The sequence below is a fragment of the Uloborus diversus genome, chromosome 2, assembly GCF_026930045.1.
Source record: "Uloborus diversus isolate 005 chromosome 2, Udiv.v.3.1, whole genome shotgun sequence".
NCBI lineage: Eukaryota > Metazoa > Arthropoda > Arachnida > Araneae > Uloboridae > Uloborus > Uloborus diversus.
The window spans coordinates 108,092,642-108,118,441 of NC_072732.1; the positions used below are offsets into that span (position 1 = coordinate 108,092,642).

Genomic DNA, 25,800 nt, shown 5'->3' on the forward strand with positions numbered 1-25,800 from the left:
AGCAAAGACCAGAATAACTTCAATTAATACCATGTATCTTGATTTCTTCATTTATTTCCAATTTGTCACAAGAAAAGTGCTGATGTCGTGCTTTTTTTTTTTTTTTTTTTTTTGGATATCCATCCCATTTAAACGTTTTCCCATAAATCATGCATCATATTGTGTAATTTTTACCTTTTCTCCCTATTTCTCTCTCTTTCTGTCCTTCTCTTGTTATTTAAAACAAAAATTTATGTCTTTTAAATTTTCTTACTTAGATCATCAAGTGTTCATAAGGCTAAGAAATGTCCATCAAAATCTCCTTCATATTCACCTTCTTCATTCAAACACAAGAAGCATATTCTTAGTGTTTCTCCGTCTCATTTACCAAATGCAACAAAGCACAAATCTTCTCACAAAAAGTCTTCCAAACATTCAAAATATAAGTCACCTTCTTTGTCACCATTGCCTCAAAAAAGGTCAAAGAAATACAGGTCTCGAAGTAGAAGCTGTTCCCCTGCCCTACCTGAAGCACTTTCTAACTTGAAGAAAAATTACAAGAAAAGGGATGAATATTCATCTAGTAGTGAAATAGATGTAGTGAAGGAGAAAAACAGGCACATTTCAAAAAGCGGCAGCAGAAGCCCAGTTTACAGTAGTAAATCAAAGCAAAGTTTTGAAACTACTAGCTCTCATGGTAATAATCTTCAGCAAGTTAAAGATTCTAGCTCCTCAAACTCAAAATTGAAAGAACTAGTGTCTGACCAAAGGGGAATATCTAAAGCAGAATTGAAAGAAAAAGGAATAATATCTCCTAAAGCCACCTGTAAAGATTCTTTTTCAGAGCATGATTCCGTTCTAAAAAATGGAATAAGTGGTAAAACTTATTTTCCAGAGGAAGCTACTGTACCATCTACAGATCCCTCTTCTACTTATAATACCTCTAACCAGAAGCATGATTTAGAAACGAGTCCTTGTGATCCACCTAATAAAAATGGCGATAGAAAGAAGAACAGTAGCCCAAATCTTGCTAGATCATCTGAAAAATATTTGAAAGATAAGAGTCACATTACTGAAGATAAACCTTCTTCAGATGTTGAAAATTCTCCAAGTTCAAAAGCACTAAGTCCTACTGTACATTCCAAAACTCCTAAAGTTGATGAAGTTTCAGAGAAAAGGATGTCTAAGTGGAATGAAGTAAAAATTAAGAAATTGGAAGAGAAAAATCAGGTTAGTAGTCCTCCTATGTCTGACGATCACCTACAGAGAAACGAGTATTCAAAAGAGGACACAAAAAATAAGGAAGATTTCAGCAATAAAAATGTAAAAAAGAAAGATAAAAAGGATGTCTATCTTTCAAGTAAAACCAAGTCTCAATGTCCAGAAGGCAATAAAGAATTAAGTAAGAAAGAATCTTTTAAGAAATCCCATAAACAAATTCTTTCCCGGGATAGAAGTTCAAGCGCTGATAAAAGTTCTGCTAGTGGAAGTGAAAGATCTAGTCATAGTCGCAGTAGGAGTGGTAGTTCTAGGCGCAGCAAAAGTTACAGCAAAAGCAGGAGTAAAAGTCGTAGTAAGAGCTACAGTGAAAGTCGAAGTCCAAGTCGCAGTAAAAGTCGCAGTCGTAGCTATACGAAGAGCCGCAGTAAAAGTTACAGTAGAAGTAGAAGTGTCTCAGTGGATTCAAGGTTTGTATTGGTTTCTTTTATTGCTTCAAATTGTATGATTTCTTATGCAGGGTGGCGACAGATCAGGGAGATCAGGGGAACTTTATCACTCAGGGAAAAATCAGGGAAATATCAGGGAATTTTGAAAAAATAACAAAAATTCAGGGAAAATTGATCAAATGAAGAAAAAAAAAATTTTTCCTTGCAAAATGAAGTATTTTGATTCCTTACGAATTTTCCACCAATTATTTGTTTTAAAAAAGTAAAATTAATGAGATATGATTATACAGTGTTTGCAGATACTGCCGTTTTCCTGTACACGGCAGTATTATTTACATAAGTAAAACTACATTACTTCTATACTTTAACTATCACTTGTTATTCTTGCAGCAACAATTATACTGCTTAAAAATTCAGTTCAAGGTTATTTCCATTGAAATTTTTTAGTTTTATCATGATTAGATATGTCTTCAAGAGTGGTTTTAATAATTTCATAGAATTCTTATGTTAACTGGTTCCTGGAAGTAAAGTATTTGTTTTAGATTTCTTACAATATTTCTCTGCCGATAATTTTCAATACACTATTTTTACCAAAAAAAAAAGATCATCTTTTCAAAATATATTTTTAATTAATAGCTTAAACTGTTCTAAACACTGCATTTTATTTAATATGCAATCCTTTTCAGGTAGGGCAAAGAAAGGAAACCATTATCATTGATAACGTAAATCAGGGAAATTTGGTGAACTTAATCAGGGAAAAGTCAGGGAACTTTTTTTTCCAGTTCCTGTCGCCACCCTGTTATTTCTATTATTCTTAGCAAGTTTAAAACTAAAAAAGTTAATTTCAAAAAATATGTTGGAAAACTATTGTTAATGATGAGAGAAATGTTTAAACTTCGGATTAGTAAACTTTTCAAACAGATAAACTACCTCTTTCTTTGCCATACATGCAATTTTAAAATTATTCAATAACTCCACTCCATAGGAGAAAAACAAATTTCAACAATGTGTAAAATCTATAAAGCTATTATTTTCATTGGTGCTCTTTAAAAAAAAAAAGCTTTCAGATATAAGTTAGGCAGGTACGGATGTGCCATGCCATTATGGTACTGTCAAATGGCGGAAGCAACAACCCTCACTCGACAAAAACTTAAAATAACCCACAGATTTTTCATCAGGTTCAAGCTGCATTTCTTCAAAATTAGCTATTTCAAATTGCAATATATAAAAAATTTTTCTCCTTCCCCTGGAAAATTGTCACACAAAAGGTGCATTAACTGGCTGGTTATCACATTAAAAAGTGTACAAGGATGGATTTGGAAGTGTTATGTTGTCTTTCTTTGAGCAATAAAATTTCGTTCTTAATACTTGAAAAAATAGTATTATAACAGAACTCTATTATTGCCATGATGTTCACTTCTTTTCTTTTTTTTTTGTTAAAAATAAGTTATGTGTAAAAAAAAATTCTCACTTTCCTAATGTATTGCACCCATAGCATCACATCCATTGCATTTTACTCTAAACCCTGTTTTCTTCTCTCTTTTTTTAGATCTCGTTCTAGATCTTATTCCTCTCGATCACGATCTAGATCCAATGCCAGAAGTCCATCTATTCGGAGACGCAGAGGATCACCAAGTTTTTTAGATAAGAGACGGATAACTAGGTAGATATTTTCTGAAGAGTTTTGAATTATGATAAAAAGCTGCAATTATATTTTTGAATAAATTTCTTTGTTGCTGAAACCAAGACTATCTTCTTCTAGAGTTAATCTTTTCAAATAATTTTAAATGTGCTCTAAAATTTGCTGAATTCGTGATAAATTTAACAAAATTCCCAAACTACAGCTATTACAGTAGGCATCAGTGATATATTTTTCAAGGCTAGTTGGTTGTCGTTCATCCAGCACATTTCTTGCTTATGTTTCACATCACATGTTTCTGGTCTCCTGAGAGCAAATGATTTCGAAGTTTGTACCTTAAAGGGATGTTTGTACCTCAAAAGGTACTTATAAGGTATCCCTTAAAGTTACTACCTACTTGACCTTAGTCCATATAGGTACCTTAAAGGGGGCCTTTATGGACTAAGATTCTTTTAATCCTCTTTGAATTGGACCCCCATCTCAGATTTGATGATACTGATTGGCTCATTTTTTTACTCGAGAGAATATATGGTTGACTTTTCCTCTATGATCTTCAGTTCTTTTGTTGAATATCTTTTATATTCCATGCCCCTACAGAAGGGGGTATAACTCAACTAAACAATCAAATGCGCCCTCAAGATTTGAAGAGGGAAAGCTAATCAGAAGCAGAACCATCGATTAGATAAGGAGTTAGATCATCCTTATTGAATGGGTACTGCATCCAATAAGGATGATCTGACTCCCAAGCAGAATATAACCACATTTCTCCTTTAAATTCATTTTTTAAAGAAACCAGAGACACGCTAGCTGAAATGTTAGCCAGAAATATCCTGAATGGCTAATGGCCGACAAGCTCAAAAGATAGATGCATTATTTTGCCAGCTAGTAATTTTCATAAAGATTCTCAAACGAGTTCCCCTAAGTTAATGAAACGTTCGAATACAAAAAGTAGACTTGCAATAATAGTGAATTATTCTAAAGGCTTGATTAAGTTCTTTGTCCTTGATCCATAAAATTACTTAACCTACTTTCTTGAGGTGTACGATCCAAGCCAATGATATTAATTATTTTTGCAATTCTTAAACTTGTCCTTTGAATCATTTTTGATGGATAGACTTAATACATTAATTTAATTTGTTTATACTATATATTATTTTCAGTTTGTAATTTTCTTTTCAATTTTATTTTTCTTCTAGTATTTGATCAGGTATGTAAATAAATAATATACTTCTGTTTAAAGTTGGTACATATTTCCATGGCTACACTAATGTAAAACTTTTAGCTAAAAGTTAAAAAACTTGTTACTTAATTTCTTGTATAGCATCTTGATGCCAAAGAAAAATTGATTCTAATCAAAAAAGTTAAGGAATAGCTGAAGAAATAATTTAGATCAAGTATGGAGTAAAGTTAAAAATTTAAATTGAATTTAAAAGTCAAATGTTCCTGGAAAGATTCTCATGTGATTTGTTAAAATGAGCAGTTGTTCATGTATCTTCTCTGATCAGAAAGTTCTTTCATTTTCTAAGAAATTTTATGTTTAAAAATTTTCTCTAATCCATCCATCTGTTTTTAGAAGGAAATCTGAAAAATTGTGATATTTTTGAAACAGAGCTTTAGTTTAACTTTTAGAAACCCATAAATTTACGTTATTTAAATTAAAATATTATTTTCTCCTTGGAAAAATTTGTATTCTTATGAAATTGGGGAGAAGGGGAAAATTCATTTTATATGTTTCATTTTTTATTTATATTTTTAATTAAATTAATTTTTTCTGAAATGAATGAATTCTTAGTTAAAATCCAGTATTTCAGTGAAAAAAAAACATTAGATATTAACTACTAAGGTAAAACATCAGTAGTGGCCTCTTCAAGTTTACATATATACTTTGAAGAAAGAAATTAACAATAATAATGTGATTTTTTGTTGATACTTTTCGTAACTGTCATATTCAACCAATTTTATTCATCAGTTATTTGAAGTTCGTAATGTAAATTCTTTGGATAGGAGAATGTCAGATAACCACTATTAAAATTTTCATATTTTGGAGTAGCCACTGCTGGATCAAATTTGAGGTTTGGGGAAAATGGATAAAATATTGAACAAATTTAAATTCTCGCATTTTTAGAAAATGGGATAATTTAGAAAGAGTTGGGTTATAATATGCTCATTAGGTTTCAAGAGGGAGAATTAATATTGTAGACTCACAGTTTTAAAATATACTTCATTGTGTCCGCTACTAATGCGTTTCAAGCCTTGAAGTGGCCACTACTGGTGTTTTACCTTATATTGTTAACTACTATAAAATATTTTCCAAGTGAAAGAGCTGTTATATATAAAACATGGGGATTTTATTGCCTTATGTAAATAGTACATGTTTCTTAAGTATTCAATCAACTTTTGTACTACATTTTTACTAGTAGTAGTTTTTTTCTGTGTATTTTCAACAGCAGTATCTGTTTTTAATATTAATGTGTTTACTTATTTATGAAAGTAGTTTAACTTTCAAATTTATTCAATTTTATTCATGTCTTCTTCTTTATTGAGTTGTAACATTTGTTTCAAAACGACTTTGAATTAAAATCTATTTGGTATTAATTTTCTGTAACCCTTAACAACTTAACTAACAGGGGAAATACTTTCTTAGGGCACGTTCTGTGAGCTTGCCAAATTCCAGAAGGTATACCTCTCGACTGCATGCTAGGTTGTCTTCTCGATCATATTCTAGGTCGTCTTTCAGTCGAAACTCCTCTAGTAGCAGCAGTAATGAAAGCTTTTGGAATGAAGTCTATCAACCATATTAAAAGTATTTGTGCTTCCATGCTTAGGGCACCTCAATCTCTCGAAATTTAGCAGCAAAGTTTTAATTACTTTGACAGAATAAAGCAGCATAGTAACAATCACTTTTAGGAATTCACAACAGATTTTAAAATATTCCACTCCATCTTATTCAGTGAAGGTAAGCTACCGCAAACTCCCGATTGTCCGCAAGCGGATTCTCCGTGAGCCAATCAACAATTAGGAACATGTATTTTCTCAGCAAAAAAGCAAATACCAATGGCTGTTTTTTTTAATTGCAAATTTAAATTCAGTTGTTTATGTTTTATTTATTTATTTACTTTTTGGGCATTCTTCATCGTACATGCATTTGTTCTATATTGATGTTAAGTTCTGTTGTGCAAAAATACAAAACATTTTTACTATACTATATATATTTTCATTGTTTGTAGAAAGTATTATGCATCAATAGGGCTAAGTTTTTGAAGAAGGACAATTTTTACCTTCTTTGCTCCTCATTTTAATCTTTTGTGGTTTATTTGCTATTTTTATTATCGGCGCCACTTGTGTCGCCCTATTCCGTGGATAGTTGGGAGTTTACTGTATTTTTTGTCCCAAGAACATTTTTCTTAACTAAAACCTTTTTTTTTTAATCCTTAATGCTTTGAGGTTCAAAAGAAAAATGAAAATGAGAGACTTTTATGTCCGTCAAAATTTTGATGTCCAAAACATATTTTTACTGAAGTGCTTGCCTACACCCTCACCTACTAAAAAATTCTAAATTTAAAACAAGACTAAGGCTTCATAAAGATGTCTTGTCATTAGAATTTGCTATGAAAGCCTTGAATTTAATGAAAGATTCATATGACTTAATATTTTTATGGATTACAATAGCTGAATTTTAATCTTTGCTGCCGGATTTCATCTTGAAAATGGTGGTTAGTTTCTCTTGACATGGTGTTGGTTGTTTACTTAATTTTAATTTTATTTTTTAACTTTTAATCCTTAATGCTTATTAATTTTCTCAATTTCAGCACTAAAGTATTGCATGTGCTTGTTTTATTCCTTTCTCTAATTCCAGAAATATTTGCATGGAATTTTTTTTTAATTTGTTGCACAAATTTATAATTAAATTATTTCATAAAGTATGTGTTCTGCACCATTAATTGTATTAAACTAACTGAGGGTTGAATTTGTGTTAGGATTGTAACAGATGTTTCCATTGAAAAGTATTCATTAGTAGTATTATTTGTGGCGTAAAGATTATATGGCAAAAGCATATTTCATTGCATATTTTTACTTCTTTTAATTGTTAGTGCATATAAATGAATAAAAATGGCAGTCTTTAAAATTTATTGCATTTTTCAATCATTTAAACAACACATAGTACTGTGTAAGAAATAAATGCTAATATTGTCTGAAATTTGAAGGTGAAATAAAGCTGAAAGAAATCTTTCAAAAAGTTTTAACCAATTTCCCAAGATGGATCATTTAACTAGTAAAAAGCAAAATTTTGAGAATAGTACATCCAGACTTAAAATGTTCCAAATTTAAAATACAAATTTCAGGATAATGCTTTTTAATTAATATACTTGTATTAGTTTATTTCTCTTATACAGTTTACAAAGTTTTCTAAACATTTTAACCCTCAGTTAATGTACACTTTTTTGCTTATGTGTTATTTATTATATGGAATTTTTAGTTCACAATATTGCACATTTTTTCTGTTTGTCCATAATTATTATTTTATTTTATTTTCAGTTGATCTGAGTTTCTGTTAATGCACTTAGCACTCATTGGAAGGTATAATTTATGATTTATTTAGCACCTTTTGTTTTTTAACCTATGCATGTAACAATTTATTATTTATTTCTTATTATTTTGTTAAAAAATTATTTTCAGCTTTCTTTTTTTATCATCACATTTATAGTTCTAATTTTCTTTCAGAACTGATTTAAGTCAATACTTACAAGTGTTTCCAATGCTCTGATTAAGAAATAGTTTCTTTGAAACCAAACGATAGTTATATCTGCTGCATCGTTGCCTTCTGTTTTGAAAGCAGAAAGCTCTTTTAGAAAATTATTTGAAACTTGATTTCACTTTTAAATTTTCTGTTCTAGCTAATGATTTCAATGTTTTCAGATTAGCTTGAGAAAAGAATTTTCTTATTTAGTTTCATTATTTTTACCACCATGCTGATGTATTTCAGGTGGGAAAGGAAATGTAACTCTCATTAACTTTAAACAAAAAAGAAATGCTCTTTAAAATTTTCCTTATAAAATGGATATTTTTAATGAAGTATTTAGACATAGTTTTGAAAACTTATTTTGAATATATAGTTTAAACAGCACTTCTCAGCCTTTTTTTACTTTATCAACCTTAAATGATGGGAATTCGTAATCTGGAAAATTTGTATTTAGATGAAGTGTTGCTTTTTAAGTTCATCCATACAGGTGTTTTTCGTGAAAAAACGTAGTTTTACAAAAAGAAAAAAAAAAGTTTCTAATGTGAAGTCTGCTTTAGTTAAGTCCTGACAAAAAATATTTAAAAAAATCAAACCACAGGTAATTTATAACTATGACGATGAAAATTTCGCTCTCTAAATACATATTAAAAACACAACGCCGTCATGGTAATCTTAAAAATCAAAGCAACAACTTTGATCAAGTGAGGATAACAACTACCCCAACCCCCATTAATTACCTTGATTAGATATTTTTAGTAGGAGACATTGAATCAGCACTAACTTGAAAAGATTGGTATTGGATTCCTGCTTTTAAATTTTAATTGAATAAATGACATTCTCGCAGTATAGAACAAACACCTGTTTTCAATGGAATTCCAATTGATGAAATTTGTCTAATTTCTAGCATGCTCAAGTAAAATTGTTCCACCACACCCAGTAGCATGCATCGACTTCAGTGCACCCCCCCCCCCGCAAGATTTATAAGTGCGCCCCCTCTTATTATTATTATTTATTTATTTTAATTTTAACATAGTGATATTTTTTTAGAGAGTGAGCCTTCACACCTCTTGCACGCCATGGGGGTGCTATGTACGTCATTGGTTCCACCCTATAAAAGATAACTTACTCTTTTCCTACAAGGCCATGTCCAGAAAATTTCTTCTGAAGGGGTCCTGTTTTGAGGTTTTTAAGGATGTGCATATAACCCCTAAAGAACTGTTGGTACCCTTTCTAAGGGTCTTTTGTAGAGATGAGATTTTCTGCTAGTTATCTAACTGAAAAAAAAAGCTGCGGGTGACTTAGGTTTGTGCAACAGTTTGTGTTCTACTGTTTCAAACTTTGGCCATTTTATAATAATAAAAGGAATTGATTACAGTAATAGAAAAGCTAACAGGAATTTGTACTTTTTGAAACTAAATGTTGTAATGTAAAATGTGCAAATATAATACAAAATTTGTAACAAGATTCTATCTAATTCATGTGGTAATTAACAACAGCTGGATTTGAACAAATTGTGTTCATACAGTTAAAAGGTTGAAAACCACACTGACATTTTATCATACATTAAAATAAATAATCCATGTCACTCCAAAAGAATAAATATCATTGATATTAAGTGTAGATCAAGCTTAATTTTTTTAAAACTAAAATGATGATTTGGTTTCATTTAGGGAACAGTAAATATAAAAAAATATGCTGTTTTTTTAATACCATTAATGAATGCTTTTGAATACACAGTTAAATTGTCAAGGTTTTTTTTTTTTTTTTTTTTTTTAATGCCTTAGCCAGAAAAAAATGCAGATTGTTTTTTTTTTAAATATTTTTTCTTATGTAAACAAACACAATCATGTATATATCTATATATACATATATATGTGTGTGTATGTATATGTGAGTGTGTCTAAACACACACTCACGGTAAGTTTCAATACGTAGGCAGACAGCCTTTGGTGATGCCTAAAGTGGATTTACGAGTATTTAAAAATATAAATACCTTAATTCTAAAATGTTTGTACCACATAAATTGTTGTAACGCGGTTGTCGAAACCGCGTAAATTGATACCTAATAGTTGTGTTAGAATAGGGGTTTGGTTCTGTAGATAAAAAAAAAACTTCATTCTCGTAATGATTAATTGTATAATAAGTTTAATATGTAGTTATATCGATTTTTATATATAACATGTATAAAGAAAAGATAAATTAATTTTGTGTTGCTTATAAAGAGGAGCTGGCAATGATAGTCTTTTGGCAGTCATTAAGAATTTTTCTCTGTAGTTCTTTGCAGAGCATTAATGCATCCATGACCACTTGTGTCATTTCCATGATAGAATCTTCCTTCACTAACAAATCAGAAAGATCATTTCTATTGTCTAGGAATGGCTCAAAATTTTCAATGTGAATGATTTTGGTCGTGTGTCACCAATGTCGGTATCCTCATTGGTTTTGGCCTCCTTTGTCACTCCTAAAAGCTCTTCTTCCAGTGAGTTCTGAACTGTGTGAGTTTAATAACTTTACTTCTGGGAAGTAATCGCATAAAATGTCTCCAGTGGCCCAAGCTAGATTATTAGCACGAGTAATTTGCAATCTTTAGGAAAACTTTATCTGTTTGCATCCGCATAAAACCGAAATTCATCCGCTCAAAATAAAATAAAGGTGTCAAATCTTAAAACGAGGGTTTACTGTAAATGATACTCATTTATATCTTAGTCATGTGTTTTTTAGATCCTTTGTCTCTTCTTGTACTTTCTGCTGACATTGACTATATGTTTCTATGCTAGTTCCATTCATTTAGATGTTGTCTGCCTCTCCTAAATATTAGTATTTTTAAGACACCCTGTATATAAATGTATGTGTGTACCTATAGAGATTTTTTTAATGTCTCTAGAAGCGTATTTTGCACATTAAACATCAGAATGTTCTCACCCTTTATATTTTAAATAAGGATTTAACCATAGTAGAAAATGGGGGAGGGGGGGGGATAAATGGAATTTTCAAAACATTATATTTTAATGTTTTATCTGTTAACTGTTAAACACAAAATGTCAAACATTCTAAGTGTTAAAAATCAAAATAGTGCACATCTCTTTTTTCCCAGTCATCCTCAGAAAGTTAATAGAGTTGATCACTATTATGGTCCTGTTTTCATATGTACTCAATCTTCCAGAATCAATTTCACTCCTCTAAAAATATCAAGGAGTATTTTTACGCCTTGAATTAAACCCAACCTATATCTTTGTGTACATATGTAGGTGAAGGAGTACAATTAAGAGCAGAAATCATTGAAATGTTGCATTTGATATCAGTGTAATATTTTGAATTCATGGGGCTTTCAGTAATTACAGTTGCAATCAACTGGAATTTTTAACAGATAAAGCATTAATTTTTGACTTATATTTGAAAAGAGATATTTTGAAATTGCTTGAATTTATTTTAATTTATTTTATATATGGAACATAGTTACTTATGTATGTAGAACATAGTTGCATTCCCATCTGCTTTTTTGTTAATCCCTTTTTAGTTTATTGTGTTAATATTATTTGTTTTGTTCTAATTGTGTTAATTCCTTTATTATTTACAAGCATGTTCATATTGGAGGACAGGAATCACCAGGTTGATGTTTTTATATTTTTTGCTCTAGTAGTTCTTTATTTCATTATTGTATAGTTTTTATTATATACTTTGCATGAAAATTACTTTTTATTTGGATTATTGCTATTTGAAAAATCCCCTGGGCATCATTGTGCATTTGTAATAATTTATTTATTAATTTATAATTTGCAGATTCGTTACAATGTTTTATTATTTCTTTTGTAAAAAGCATTTTTATGCATTTTTAGTTGATAAACTAAGGGTTTTTTTTTTTTTTTTTTTTTTTTTTGAGCAAATCATGGCTGCCTGAAAACATATTAATGTAATATGTTGGGTTCATTTTATGCATCAACTTTTTAACAATTTTAGGGAACGGACTAATAAAAGTTGGTGGAACTCTCCAAAACCTCGACATTTTCCAATCACAATTCTTTTTTTTTTAAATAAATGCTTCAAAAAATCTGAAAAAAATTAAATCTACTCTTTGTTAGGAACTTATTAAGGAAAATATACAGGGAACTCACTTCAACTATGCTACACTCCTCAAAATAGAGGGTCACATTTTCACACACCAGGAGAGTGAAAAATGAGTTTCATCAAAGGTTATTAAAAATTAGCTATAGCAATAAAGAAATAACTGTAGCCTAAACCGAAAAGGATGTTATTGCATGACAAAACAAAATCTATGTAAAACCTCCCTTAACGGACATTCCCAAATAACAAATATCTCTTCGAATCCCAGTCCCTTTATATAGATTTTTCCAAATTATTCACTCGAAATATCTTAAACTCGGAATAGCACACAGCTTTGTATGTCAAATTCATCATTTTCTTAAATCATAATTTCATTTTCCAACTAATGTTTTAGAAATAAATTCTATTCTACTAAATGTAATACCAGTGGGGCATAAGTACTGCTAGGAAAGTGACTTTTTTTGCGCCAGGAGAATGACAATTTCCTTGCAGTTTGCTTTTTACCTAAGCCCAAGATTATATTTCAGGTAAAAAATGTTTTTTTTTTTTTTGTTTGTTTTTTTCTATTCTAACCTCTTAATTCAACTACACACTTAGAGTAGATTTTTTTTTCTTTTATTTAAAAGAAAAATGTTTTCCTGGAGAATGATAGCAAATATACCCATTTTTGAACTTCAAAATTTTAGCAAAAACAGCAGACAAATCATGTTAACAAAATACTCAAGGAATCCAACAAAATGGTAATGATGAACAATGTTGTAGTACAGCAGATTAAAAATTCCGTTTTTTTTTTCTATAATAATTGAACTCATTCCTAGGACAGGAGAATGACATGAAAACCTGGTGACAAACTTTAAAATGATATACTTTAATTATTTAAATAATTAAATTTATTTCAAGAATGTTATTTGACACCTTTAAGTATGTGTAATTTAATACTACAAATTAAATTTGTGGAATGCTGATATACAATTTTAAAATAATTTAAGTACATTTGGGAAACGGATGGGGACACGTCAAAACTTTCTGGTCATTCAAAACATTTTGAAGGAAAAAATAAATGAGTTATTGTTTTAATAAGAATGGAATAACATCAGAAAAGTTATTTATAACTGTTTAAAAAAATTCTAAGTCAAACAATCCTTGTGTTAGGCTACTGGGACATAATACAGTCGAGCCTCCATATGTCGAACTTCCACATATTGAAATTTTCTATATATCGAAATCCCAGCAAATTTCATTGTTCATTACATATAAAAATTGTTTCTATATACAGTCGAGTCCCGATTTACGCGAGGGATGCGTTCCAAGACTCTTTGCGTAAGTTGAAATTTCGCGTTGTAGAAAAGGGTATGCATACAATTTTTTTTGAAACTTACCAAATTCTTTAAGACACTTATAAACACCCCTCAAACTGCTTTTAAGCATTCATCAACAAAACATTGAAGTTTCTTATAATTAAGAAATGTACTTTTACTGTAATTAAAACATAAAAAAGCTGTTTCATTCAACGTAAAAAACTGTTAAGATGCACAAAATAAATGATCAATGGCTGGGAAAGACATAAAAAATAAACAATATACATAATTTAAAAAACTACATGGCACGTACATCACTTATACTTAATGTCGAGCCACCATCGACGTACTTTTTAGTTGAGCATCTTTACAATTTTTAGATGAAACAGTGGACTAAGGTGCCGTTTTATTTCATCAACTTTAATATTTAGAAAGAAAAAAGAAAGAAAGACGGCGAGTGGTTACTTGATGCACTAATAAAGCAAAGCGAGGACCAGTATGGTGAAAGGAACTTTCGCTATCAGTGACGCAATAGGGATAAAATATATTCATGAAATCAATATTTAGGACCCAATAACGAAACCAATACTTAATTCCAAAATAATTCTTATTGCAAAAGAGGAATTCGCGTTAACCATAAAATTCGTTACTTGGGAAAAACTCGCGTTGTAGCCATTTTGCGTAAGTCGAGTCGCGTTGTAGCGGGAGTCGACTGTATCGAAAAAATCTCTATATATGGAAAAAAAAATTTCGACATTCGTAGATTTTTTTCCCCACTTTAGACTGTTTGTCTCATGAAAAATGAAGGTTAGGGGAGAAAATTATGTTTACTTAAGGTTGCTAAGAAACTCATAAGAAATATGGGTTTGAGGGGTGTGTAGATAGGTCGTTGTTCCGTTCTGGAGTTCTTAAATTCCCTGAAGTTTATTTCAAATCTTAGCTGTATCCATTAACACTGTAAAAGCAGTTTCAAGTTATTCTTTTTCAGGGTTCGTACTCAATTTCAGAAATAAAATAAGATTTTGAAGGAGTACTAATGGAGTGTCATTAAATGATGTCACTTTTTTCAATATATTTGACCATCTGTACTCTTTATTACAAAGTGTCACACTTCACCCCAAACTCCTCTTCTTGTCACGTCAAATTGTTTACAAACATATTGTTACAATAACTGCGTGAAGTCACTTTTTATCCCCTCTCTCTTCCCGTTGTCACAATTTAATTAGCCCATCTCCTCCTCAAAGCATGACATCACTTGTGGATGACCCTTTTTAAAATATCATAACTGCAATTAACTAAACAATTGTTTTTTTTAACGCAATCACTTAATATAATGCATCTACTTATGTATTTTTAAATATTTAAATAATAATTAGACAACCTGACTTTTGCTGCTGAGAGTGTGGTGGAGGGGAAAAACAATAATCATAAAACTTGAAAAAATAGCCAAGCATCATTTAAGCATGTTTACTTCACTTATGAAATGTCTTAGTCTTCTAATAAGATTATCACCTTCAACTTTTATTGAATTAACTATGATCAATTTGTAAATCGAAAAAAAATAAATGCACGAAATTACATTAAAATTGCCTTTGTGATGAAGTTAGTTGTCAATTAAAGTATTTTAAGTTTCTGTTATAGAGGAAGATTATGTAGTCTTGAACTCTAAAAAAGAAGGAGTTAAAACCAAAATGAAGGAGTTTGAAGGGCCCTTCAAAAAATTTCATAAATGAAGGAGTATTGGAGGAGTTTTGAAGGAGCGTACGAACCCTGTTTTTGTCTCTTGATTATCATTTCTAGTCTTTTTAGCTTCAGTAAAAATCATACAAGTTAAGTAGATTGATTTTACTTTTCTCTTGATTATTGTCAAAACGAAAATCCCCTCATGTTGCGAATCAAGTTGAACTGCCGAAGCAGGGCCGGATTTGGAAGTGTGGAGACCCCTAATCAGGGTTCCAAAAGATCATCATATTTCCGAAAATGTCCGATACTTTGATAGATATCCGAATATTTTGATATATATGTATATATCCGATATTTTCGACCCGTGAAAGTTAGGATAGTTTGTAAAAATTTTATTGTGGTGGCCCCTTTGTTTTGGAGGCCCTGGAGCAGTAGCCCCACCTGCCCTCCCCTAAATCCGGCCCTGTGCCGAAGAATGAAGATGTATGAAGGCACAAAAATGTAATTTCTGTTAATTTTTCAGTTATTGACTTTTGTTTAATCCGATGCTCGTATAAATTAGAAATTGGGTTTCATGCATGAAAATTAGCTTTAATTTTAATGTTTTAGGAGATTTTTATGATAAAATAAAATCGTTTCTATATATCGAATTTTTTTCCGGCAATTTGCTACTTCGATATATGGAGGTCCGACTGTATTGTTAGGATTTTGGAGAATCACCCAAGTATCAGTTGATTCAATAGATTGCAATGTTAAAAAAATGCATGCATTAACCGGTCGCGTTACTACGGGGTGGGGTGGGGGCGATCTGCGCTAGGTGTCACCCATTTGGTGGGTGATACCCAAAGTTGAATTGCAAGATTTTGAAAAAAATCAAGCAAAAATGCATTTTTAATACTACAAAGTTGAAAAATTTCCGGCGTGTGTGGAATTTTATCCCCCCCCTCCCCCCGTTACATCGTAGGGTGCATATAACACAAAGGATTAGTTTCATATTGTCGAAACTTTGACCTAGTAGTTACTTCCTTTTATTAAATTAAAAAACTTTATTTTCCCTGTATTTGAGATACATTTGAAATAATGAAAAGTTATCAATTTCATACGCCCCCTTACTTTTTAGTTATTACAACAGCTCTGCCCACATGCATCTAGGGCAGGGCTTTCCAACCTACTAGCAGATAGTTTGCTTCTGAAAATTGTATGTTTCATGTTTTCATAGAACATTAAAACTTTTTTTTTGTGTTTGTAGGAGGGGGGGGGGTCACCCATGCTAGGTACGCCACTGCATTACCCACACGAAATATTTCGTCCATTTGACACATAACTCAGGGCACAGGCATAGCTAGGATTCTCCTTAGGAAAGAGCAAGTTTAGGAGCAACAAGATGGTGGGTTTTAGATCTTCGACTCCAGCCGTATGTGAACCGCTTTGCGGACCACTCTCTCATGTGGTACAATTTACAGTTTCACACTAGAACAGCGGTTCCCAACCTTTTTCCACTTGTGAACCTCTCAAAAATCCAAAAGAAGTTGGCGAACCCCTTGTGCAGTAAGAAATCAGTAACAGGCAAAAAAAAAAAAAATATGTAGTTCTGTTCATATCGAAGGAACCCCAAAACCTGTAAATCCATCTTTGTACATTAATCGGTAATGATAAATCATACATCAATTATAGAATAATCATTTTTTTTTTTTTTTTTAACTTTCAGGGAAGTCCCAGGTTAACTAAATGATATTTTTTCTTCTTGTAAAATTAGATAGGTTTTTAAATTTATGTTGTCTTGAAAAGGACTAAGAGTCCAGCTGTTTGATAAAAGTTATACTGCATACATTAATCGTTTGAAGTACTGAAGAATTCTTTTGTTGGTATACTAAAATTGTGGAATAAAAAGGGTATATTGAAAAACAAAAGAAACGCTTATAATGAACTCTAATTATTGTATCCCAAAAGTATTTTTTGGCTTACAAAATATTTTTATGCTCACTTCTTACAAGTGAAATTTTTTGCACTAATTCCATGAATCCTTTTTTTTTACATACAGCATAAATTAAGTTGCATGATTTGATTCTGTTTTTTTTTTTTTTTTTTTTTTTTTTTTTTTTTTTTTTTTTGCGTATCTCACACTGCTGCTAGCTTTACACAGGAAAATTTTCTTAAGTAATTCAGTTTTACACTTCCTGTAGTTTTTCTTAGGTTGTTAACCATTACTTCTCTTTTTCAACGATAACACTGGAAGTAAATTGTATTATTTCTAGTGTAAAAGTTTTTGTAATAAATAGCAGCGTGACCGCAATTCAAGGCACAGCAAGGAACGGCAAAGTCTCTTCATCGCACTAAAATAGTAAATAAACTAAACATTAAAAATTAACTAAAGATGTTTGAGGCGCTTGCATATGGTCCATGTAATATTTACATCAAGTTTAATCTTTTTTGAGCTACTGAGAAAACTAAAGCATTCATATTCTTTCATCATAAGAATACAGTGTATTCAAAAGTGGAACTTTTCGGCATGACTTCAATTGCTGATGAAAGAGGCAAAATTCGCTGGTTATAATCACAGAGACTTAAGATCTTTAGATGTAAAATGTGTCAGCAAGTAGGCTAATATTTTCCTGCATAGAGCTTTGAATGTGCCCGAGACGAATGATGAACAAAAAAATCTCTTGAACTTAAGACTTCATCTCAAACAAGAATGCTAAAATTCGGCCATTGAGAAAGGAAAGTGCCAGATCTTTTTCCAAGGTGGGACAGCTGAAACTACCGCCTTTGTCTGTCTTCTTTCAAGTTCCAATATTAAGTTTTTTGATTTGTTTTTCAGAAAGGGGGAGAAGGGGTAGAAATTGAAGCAAAGTTAAAAGATTGCATTTTAGCAGAGCTTTGATGAGGTTAGAATGAGAAATTTGTTGACATTGAGACTCTTACAATTTAGAGGTGTGTTTGGTGTAGGTACACAGGTGTGTATATATGGTGATGTTTGGCAAATGAGGCTGTCTGACCTAAGAAATTGTTTCAAATTCATGCCAAAAAAGGTTTTTGTACTATTTTTGATCAGGTGAGGAAGGATAAGGCAGTTAATTCACTCACCGCCAGAAAATTTTCAAAATTGAAGCCCTTAAAACAGTTTTAAATTATCTTTGCTAACATAAAGGAGAGCCTGAGAATCTGAGGTTCTCCTGTAGGGAAAGGCATTTGCCTCTCCCTGGCTTTGTCCAGGACCCTGGGATTTCTCCAATCGCTGGGTAGTGAAATCCCTTAGTCATGGGTTCTCACAAAAAAAAGACACCAGGCATCTGCCCCTCCTCAAAATTCTACAACATACTCCTTTTAATAGAAAAAATAACTATGTTTAAAAATATGAATTTAAAAAACATTATCTAAATTGTACAAATTTTATTTGATATATGGAGAATCAACTTCAAGAGAAAGATATTTTAAGTGTCTTGATTTTTTATACAATTGTGCCCTTTTCAAAATGGAGCAATTAGTTTAGAAAATTGCATAGCGCTTAATGTACCAAATCAGCTATGCTCAAGCTTATGCTGCTGTACCATTGCTAGGTTCCTTCAAACCTGTGGTTCGCTGCAAGAAAATGTATTAGTTCATCCAAGAAAGTGTAATAGAAGATCATTAGAGAAAACTTTTTTACCATTGTCGTTTTAAGTGAGGGTGAAGTATTGTAGTTATTATTTCAAAACTTTCAGAAACAAAGTGAAGTTAGAATTTTGAAGGCTAGAACTTTAATTTGTTAAATTTTTCAAGAAAGGCGACTTACCTTTGAACTTTTTGAAAATCTAGTAATAAATTACGTCTATTGAAAAAAAAAAAATCATGTCATATTAATGCAATGGTGCTCAACCTCTTTTTACACAAGGGCCAAGCCTAAAATTAAAATAGTTCTTGCTGGTAAGAGCACATACAAAATTTCAAAATATTTAACATTTTTCATTGTAGCATTTGAAAACATGGAAAATTGCAGACCAAGAATTGCTGTTATCATTACTGATGCTTTTTTTATCAATTGCACTTCGACTCATTGCTTTGTAACACTGAACGAAACAGGACGCATGAGTCAACTTTGCGGGCATTAATACAAAGATGCTTCAATAAATCGACATATTTTAGCAATGTGGTATGTAAGTGGGTTCATTCACAGCAGGGGCTAGACCTATACATGAGGCAATTTCACATTGTCTGATTGTAAATTAAAAACAAGAGTAAAAGACTGATTGTGTAAAAAGAAATAGAGATGCTGCATTTGCTATATTTCCAATTGCTTGAAAATTAGCACTTGTTTTCAAAGAATGAATGTAACAAGGCTACAAGAAATTAAAAAAACAAAATTTTATCAACATTTATTCAGAATGTAAACTACAGTGAATAAAAAACTAATTATAAAAAACTAACTTTTTGCAAAAATTGTGATCTCAAAAACAAAACTTTCCATGCAAAAATATGAACATCACATTGGAAAGTGTTTCATTGGAAAGTATAACATAAACCTAAAGCAAATTTTCCTTTTTTTAGACAATTTTTTTCACGCTGGAGAGAAAAGGAGTTTTCCTGAAGTTGCTTTTTCCCTAATATAGTCCGCTGCTGCTTTTTCCCAATTGATTGCAAAATTGTCAATTTTGGGCCCAATAGTTGCCTAGTCGAATTTCCTTCAAAATAGTTGCAAAAGTCCATTTTTTAGTTGCCAGTGGCAACCCTGACAGCATGAAAAAAGACATTTCTACCAAGATTAAATTTATAGTTCATCATTCAAAGTGCATAAAGACAACTTCAGATAATCTGCAAGAAGCCAAATTTCATGAGCAATAGTGAGGTCAGCCAAATCCAAGGCACACAAGCCCCTTATAAAACTTCTAAAATTAATGCTACTCCGACACAGAGTCGGACCCCTTAGTTACCGACTAGGCTGGCATCGCCTTTTAGTCGGCAGCCTTGACAATGGTGCAGTCTAGAAATCTCACATACCCAAATAGACATTTCCTGTCCCAATAAGTAGAGATTTCACTATAAGAAACATATACATTAAGTAATTAAGGTAATTATTTTTTTAAGTGTGCATTCTATTTTTCAATTAGTTTCAAAGAATAAAAGCTCTCAAACAAAAAAATGTTAGGTGACATTTGCATGTACATGAATGTTAAAAATAAATTTTTTTTCAAATTTTTAAACCTCATTAACTTGTAAATTTTGGGTCCTTTTTAGTGCACGTAAGCGACCTGTACCATACAGGCGGCCCGTCTCCACCTACTCCAAGCAGTACTAGTTCATGGTCTTATCACTCATTATCCAGATCTTCCTCTCCACTACATACACAATCCCATTCCCCTCCATCAAGATGCAGTTCTCGAAGCTTGCGCAGTCGATCACGTTCATGGAGCCCCGTTGTGAGACAAAAATATGAAATATCAATGAGTAATTCCCTCCGCTGATGGATCATTTCTTGTCTGCTCTTATGGACTGCAATTTCAAGACTAAAACTGGAATTAAACTCTGTTGAAAATTTTTGCTTTTTAGCATATTTGTGATAATTCCACTGTTCAATAATCATTAAGTTTATATTCTGGTTCAATATGTTGCTTTTATGTATGTATATATATATATATATACCTTCAAAATTATGGTTTAATTATGTTTAAACGGTTCATACAAACAACTCAAAAATTTGTAAATATTTTCATTACATTATGAAACTTTTTTAGTCATGTAAAAATTTGTTACTTTTACAAATTGTGATGTTACAATGATAGGCTCTTGTGTATTTATTTTAAGATACCATTTTTAAAATTATCTTTTTATGTGTGTGTATGGAGGCAGGCCCCATGACCCTGTAAAACTTTTCAAAATTTATGCTATTCTGACATGACCTCTCATCAGCCCCAAGTTGAGGTAAAATCATTGAGAAGAGAAAAAATGGAGGGAGTGAAGACTTTCAGTCATGAATGCAAGACCCCAAGTCACGTGATAGATTTTAAAGCAAAGCATTGGAAGAAATCAGGTTTCTTTTGTCTATTTTATGCAAAACGTACCAACCATTCGTTGTTGCCCGAGTCACATGACGGGGTCTTTGGGTCAGCTTTTGCTAAGCCAATGATTGGACTTGCTCCCTCTATTTCAATTCCTGCTCTAAGGGTGAAATGTTGGGTAGAAAGAACATTGCAATGCTATCAATAAGGGGAAGTAGGGTATTGCATGTATCAAGTGAGAGAAGCAGAATTTTTTCAATCTTTGGCGAGTTTTCTTACGATGATGAACTGCTTTCTCAATTGTACTCCATTCGAAATAAGAGTGCCCAGCCATGTGACTAAACCTGTTAGGTGGCAGAAGATGTTAGCTCTCTCCTATTCTTGTAACTTTAGTGTAAAAGACTTGAAAAGAAAATTTAGTTATCCCTCTATTGTTTGGTTTTTTAAACATAAAATTTAAAAATTGGATTTAATTCCGAAAAAATATCCTTACATATTTTTCCTTAAATGTACAACTTTAATCAGAGTCCTCCTCCCCCCCTGAAAAAACCAAATGAATTTGTGTGCATTTTATAAAATGTTCTAAGATGCAATTTTCTGAGAGGTCAGGGTAGAAGATTATCCATACAACATTAAAAATCAACACAAAAATGCCTTTAAAAATGTTAAACATTCACTGAGAAAACATAGAGTAAAATATTTGAAAATGAAAGGGAAAACTCAGATGAGTGTTAATAATTTTATTTGAAGCATGGTTAGAAGTGATATAAATCATTTAAAGTTATTTCATCAACTTTTGATTAATAGAATAAAGGTTTTAAACAGATGCTGAAATACATTTGAAGTGTCATCAATAGTACCATATTTTCCGACTAAATCTGCTTTAAAAGGCTTTTTTCCACCAACTTTACTCCCATCCCTTATTTTTTTTTCTTTCTCTTCTATACCCCCCCCCCCCCCCCTAACTATAAATTTGGCCCATTCCTTACAAATCAGGATGATTATTTTCCAGCACAATCCTCCCCAATTCATAGACGGCAGATGTTCTCTAGAATATGCGACGGGTAATTTCCGTACCAGAATCTACTGTGTGTGCATAAAATTGCATATATACACATACATTTCAAAAAATTGGTTGAAAGAGATCCTGCAAATCTCAAAACCTGCTGAAATTCGAAAATCGTCAAGAATTCAATATTTTTTTCTACACTTAAGTATAAAAAAGTAATATACGAAGAACATTTTACGGAGACGAACTATTTGGTTGATTAAAAAATCATCCTACTACTGCAGTAGCTTCTTTTATGTATATAAGTACATTATTCTGTTCTGGCACTGCTAAATGATATTTTGTTCGAAATTTTTAATGTAAATGTACTCTTAAAAAAGTATTTCAAAAACTATATTTCATTTGTAGATTTCTTTTTTCATAAGTAAAACACATAATAAATGATTGCTTGTTTATGCTGGTCTCATGGTTTATATTCCCTACCAAATTTCAAAAGAATTCAGTCACAGAAAGTGGTTAGCAAAGATTTGAAAGAACATACAGGTATCCCTTGTATAACATGGTTAATTTGTTCCGTGTGGTATCGAAACTGTTTCTCGAGACTTTTTTATAAATAGTTTTTTTACTTATTTTTTTAATCATGTCAATGTGTACCGTGTTATATTGAAACCGTGTCGTGTTATAAGAGACCTTTAAATAATGTAAGTTAAGGAAGTGTACCGTTTTATATTGAAACGAAGTCTTGATGTACAAATTTTATACTAGCTTAAATTTCTGCTCAATAGAACATACAAAGGTAAACTGGCTACGAGAACTTAACAAGACCTACTGATTTAAAAATAAAAATTGTTATAAACAATAAAACTTAATTACTTTACATACCTCAAATTAAAACTTATTTACAACAAGAAAAATCTTTATCAAAACTTTTTTTACTAAGAACAAAACGCATTCTATAAGAAAAAAAATATGAGCTTTTCTATAGCAATAAAGTTTGTCTGAGCAACAACCACAAAACAAAATAATAAAAAAAAATAGATTCTTTCTTTTTATTTCACTTCATATTTTGTTTCGACTACATTTATTTATCGTTTGCCAAATTTAGCTTATGTTTGATCCTAATGTTATTTTCTTACAATGCATTAGAAACAAAATGATATTCATCCTTTTGCTTTTAGAACATTGATGAGAAAAATAAAGTATGTATTTAAAAGTTAAGTCTGTTATACGGGGAAAACCAAACTTTTGAGCCTAAGACAGACAATTTTTCATAAAAGTTTCGTAAAAACTTATTACAGTTGTTGTCATACATTTTTTAAGTGTATTGAACAAAAATGAAACTCCTTCTATTAAAATTCGGGTTACATCAAAGCCGTGTAGTATTTAAAATCAAGTTTTGTACTGTGTAATATCGAAACAGTGTTGTAATAATCGCAAATTCGGCACCGTGTAATATTGAAACCATGTTGTAGAAGTACCGTGTTATACGAGGGATGCCTGTACAGTGATACTCCCATCAATTTTTCTGAGGGTATAAGTAATCCATTACGCACAATATGTGTATGTGACCATAAACATAGTATGTTATAATATGAAAATTTATGAAGCTTGAGGGTTGTACGCTGTGTCTAAAAAATGTTTGAGAGTATACGGCGTATATGGAGTATAACCCTGTGGGAACACCACTCGGCCTGTATATCATAGTGGCAACAGAAACCTGGAAAAAGTTCAGATTTTATAATTGTGACTATCACACAGATCTAGAGAATAAAGCAACAGAAACAGTAGATATTTTATTTACAAACCTTTTAATCAGGGTTCATTAATTTAAGTCAGCTTGATTTAAAGCAAGTGATTTTTTTTTAAGAATATCACCAATTAAAAATCAGTTGATTTTATTTTTATATGAAATCTAGTGAAGTGACTTCTACTATACAGGGTGTCCCAAAAGGTCGTTTACAAACTTAACATGCTGGTCTGCCATATCATGATGAACAAGATTTACATAGTAACATACGTTCGCAAGCCCAATGCTGGCGCACTACGCACACCAAGTCAGGCACTAACGGATGCAGAACATGTCGCATATTTATTACACAAAGACGATTTTACACAACATTTTAGTTTTCAAGGAAGGCTTATAGCTGTTGTTGAAATTTGCTGCCTTTAACTGTCAGACACCGTCGCAACGAACGAAGTACCGACCGTCGTAATAACGATCCATTCTGACAAGATTTCTCTGATAGCTGCGTTGTCGTTGCAACGTGATTATGAGAGCTGGCAGGACTCAAATTTTAGCAACTGCTTTAAGCTTTCCTAAAAGACTAAAATGTTGTATAAAACCGTCTTTGTATAATAGATATGTGACATGTTGTGCATCCGTTAGTGCCTGACTTTGTGTGCATGGAGTGCGCCAGCATTGCGTTTGCGAACACATGTTCCTATGTAAATCTTGTTCATCATGATATGACAGACCAGCATGTTAAGTTTGTAAACGACCTTTTGAGACACCCTGTATAGAATTTTGTGAAGGGGTTGCAAAGCGGACCCAATTCGCGACTAAATCGACCCCTGAAAACAATGTTATAAAAAGGCTGTAGTGTAGAATTTCCTTACTCTATCTACTCTGGCAAAGAAAACTTAAGCGTTGTAAATAACAGGTGAAAACTTCCCCTTATGAAAATGATGCTTACATTTGGTTTTCGCAAGTTAGAGGATGTCTGGGGGTATTTTATAACTGTGCAAACAGTCTGGGAGTGGAATTTCTGCATTGTGTGGGAGCTAAATTGATAAAATAGAGTATTTGCCTAAAAGATGGGGTTTTTATTGATTTTTTTTTTTTTTTTTTTTTTTTTTTCAAATTCCTAAAGGATTTGCTTTTTAAAAGATTTTTACAAGTTCGAGGACATTTAGGAACATTATATAATTGTGCGCCTAGTCTGGGAGCGTTATATATGTATTCTGCAAGAGCTAAACTGATAACATAAAAGTGTTTCCTATTTGTTAAAAAGATAAGTTTTTTGATTGTTTTTTTTTTTTTTTTTTTTTGCAAATGCCTATAGGATTTGTTTTTAAAATGGTTTTTCGCATGCTCAAGGTTGTCTGGGAGTATTTTGTAATGGTTTACACAATCTGAGAGTGTTATTTTTGCATTTATCAAGCTCCAAAATCAGAAATTTAAACAGTTCCAAGGTATCCAGAGGATGGATTTTTTTCGCTACTTCGCAACTTCAACTAGCTGCACAGTAGCAAAATAACCGCAAACGGCTTCGCAGACTCTCGATTCCAGATTCCCTAACATTCAAATCGTTCAATTTTTCCAGTTTCTAAGTGCCTAAAATACCTTCCCAAAATATGTCACCAGCTCTTGGGCTATAAGGGGCTCCTAAGCATTGCAAAACTGCCGTTTTGTACGTTTGAAAAGTCACTTTCTTATTCATGGTCTCTAGTAATATATTTTGCTCTTTAGCTCGGGGCTTGAATTGAGTTCAGCCTAAGATTTCCCGTTAAAATCGAAACCTTTAAAGTTTGTGAATAAGAAAGAGAATCGAAAAGACGTAACTATGGCAACACCAAATAAATCATCATTAATTTTAATGGAAATGAAATTATTCGAACTTATCTTTTGACAGCTTGTAACTTTTTTCCTTTGGAGATAAAAGCTTAATTTTTTGACCATAGGTCGAGTTAGATCTGGAGTAAAAAATAGCTTTTTCACTGGCATCAAAAAGAAAACTGCATGACAATTCC

At 31.7% G+C, this 25,800-nt stretch overlaps 1 protein-coding gene across 5 annotated transcripts in view; it reads left to right on the top strand.

The window, feature by feature from the left end:
• The window catches only part of LOC129235330 (serine/arginine repetitive matrix protein 2-like), a 145,391-nt gene extending 124,719 nt beyond the window's left edge, over positions 1-20,672 (top strand). For 2 of the 5 annotated variants that reach the window (XM_054869099.1, XM_054869098.1), the window contains 5 exons: positions 258-1,667; positions 3,196-3,309; positions 5,930-6,088; positions 7,822-7,863; positions 20,281-20,672. In XM_054869099.1, coding sequence (XP_054725074.1) covers positions 258-1,667; positions 3,196-3,309; positions 5,930-6,086 — 1,681 coding nt within the window. In that variant the 3' untranslated portion in view covers positions 6,087-6,088; positions 7,822-7,863; positions 20,281-20,672. Of the gene's footprint in view, positions 1-257; positions 1,668-3,195; positions 3,310-5,929; positions 6,089-7,821; positions 7,864-11,604; positions 11,636-20,280 lie in introns of all 5 variants that reach the window. The other 3 variants (XM_054869102.1, XM_054869101.1, XM_054869100.1) reach the window with 3 other exon arrangements.
• The last annotated feature ends 5,128 nt before the right edge of the window (positions 20,673-25,800 follow it).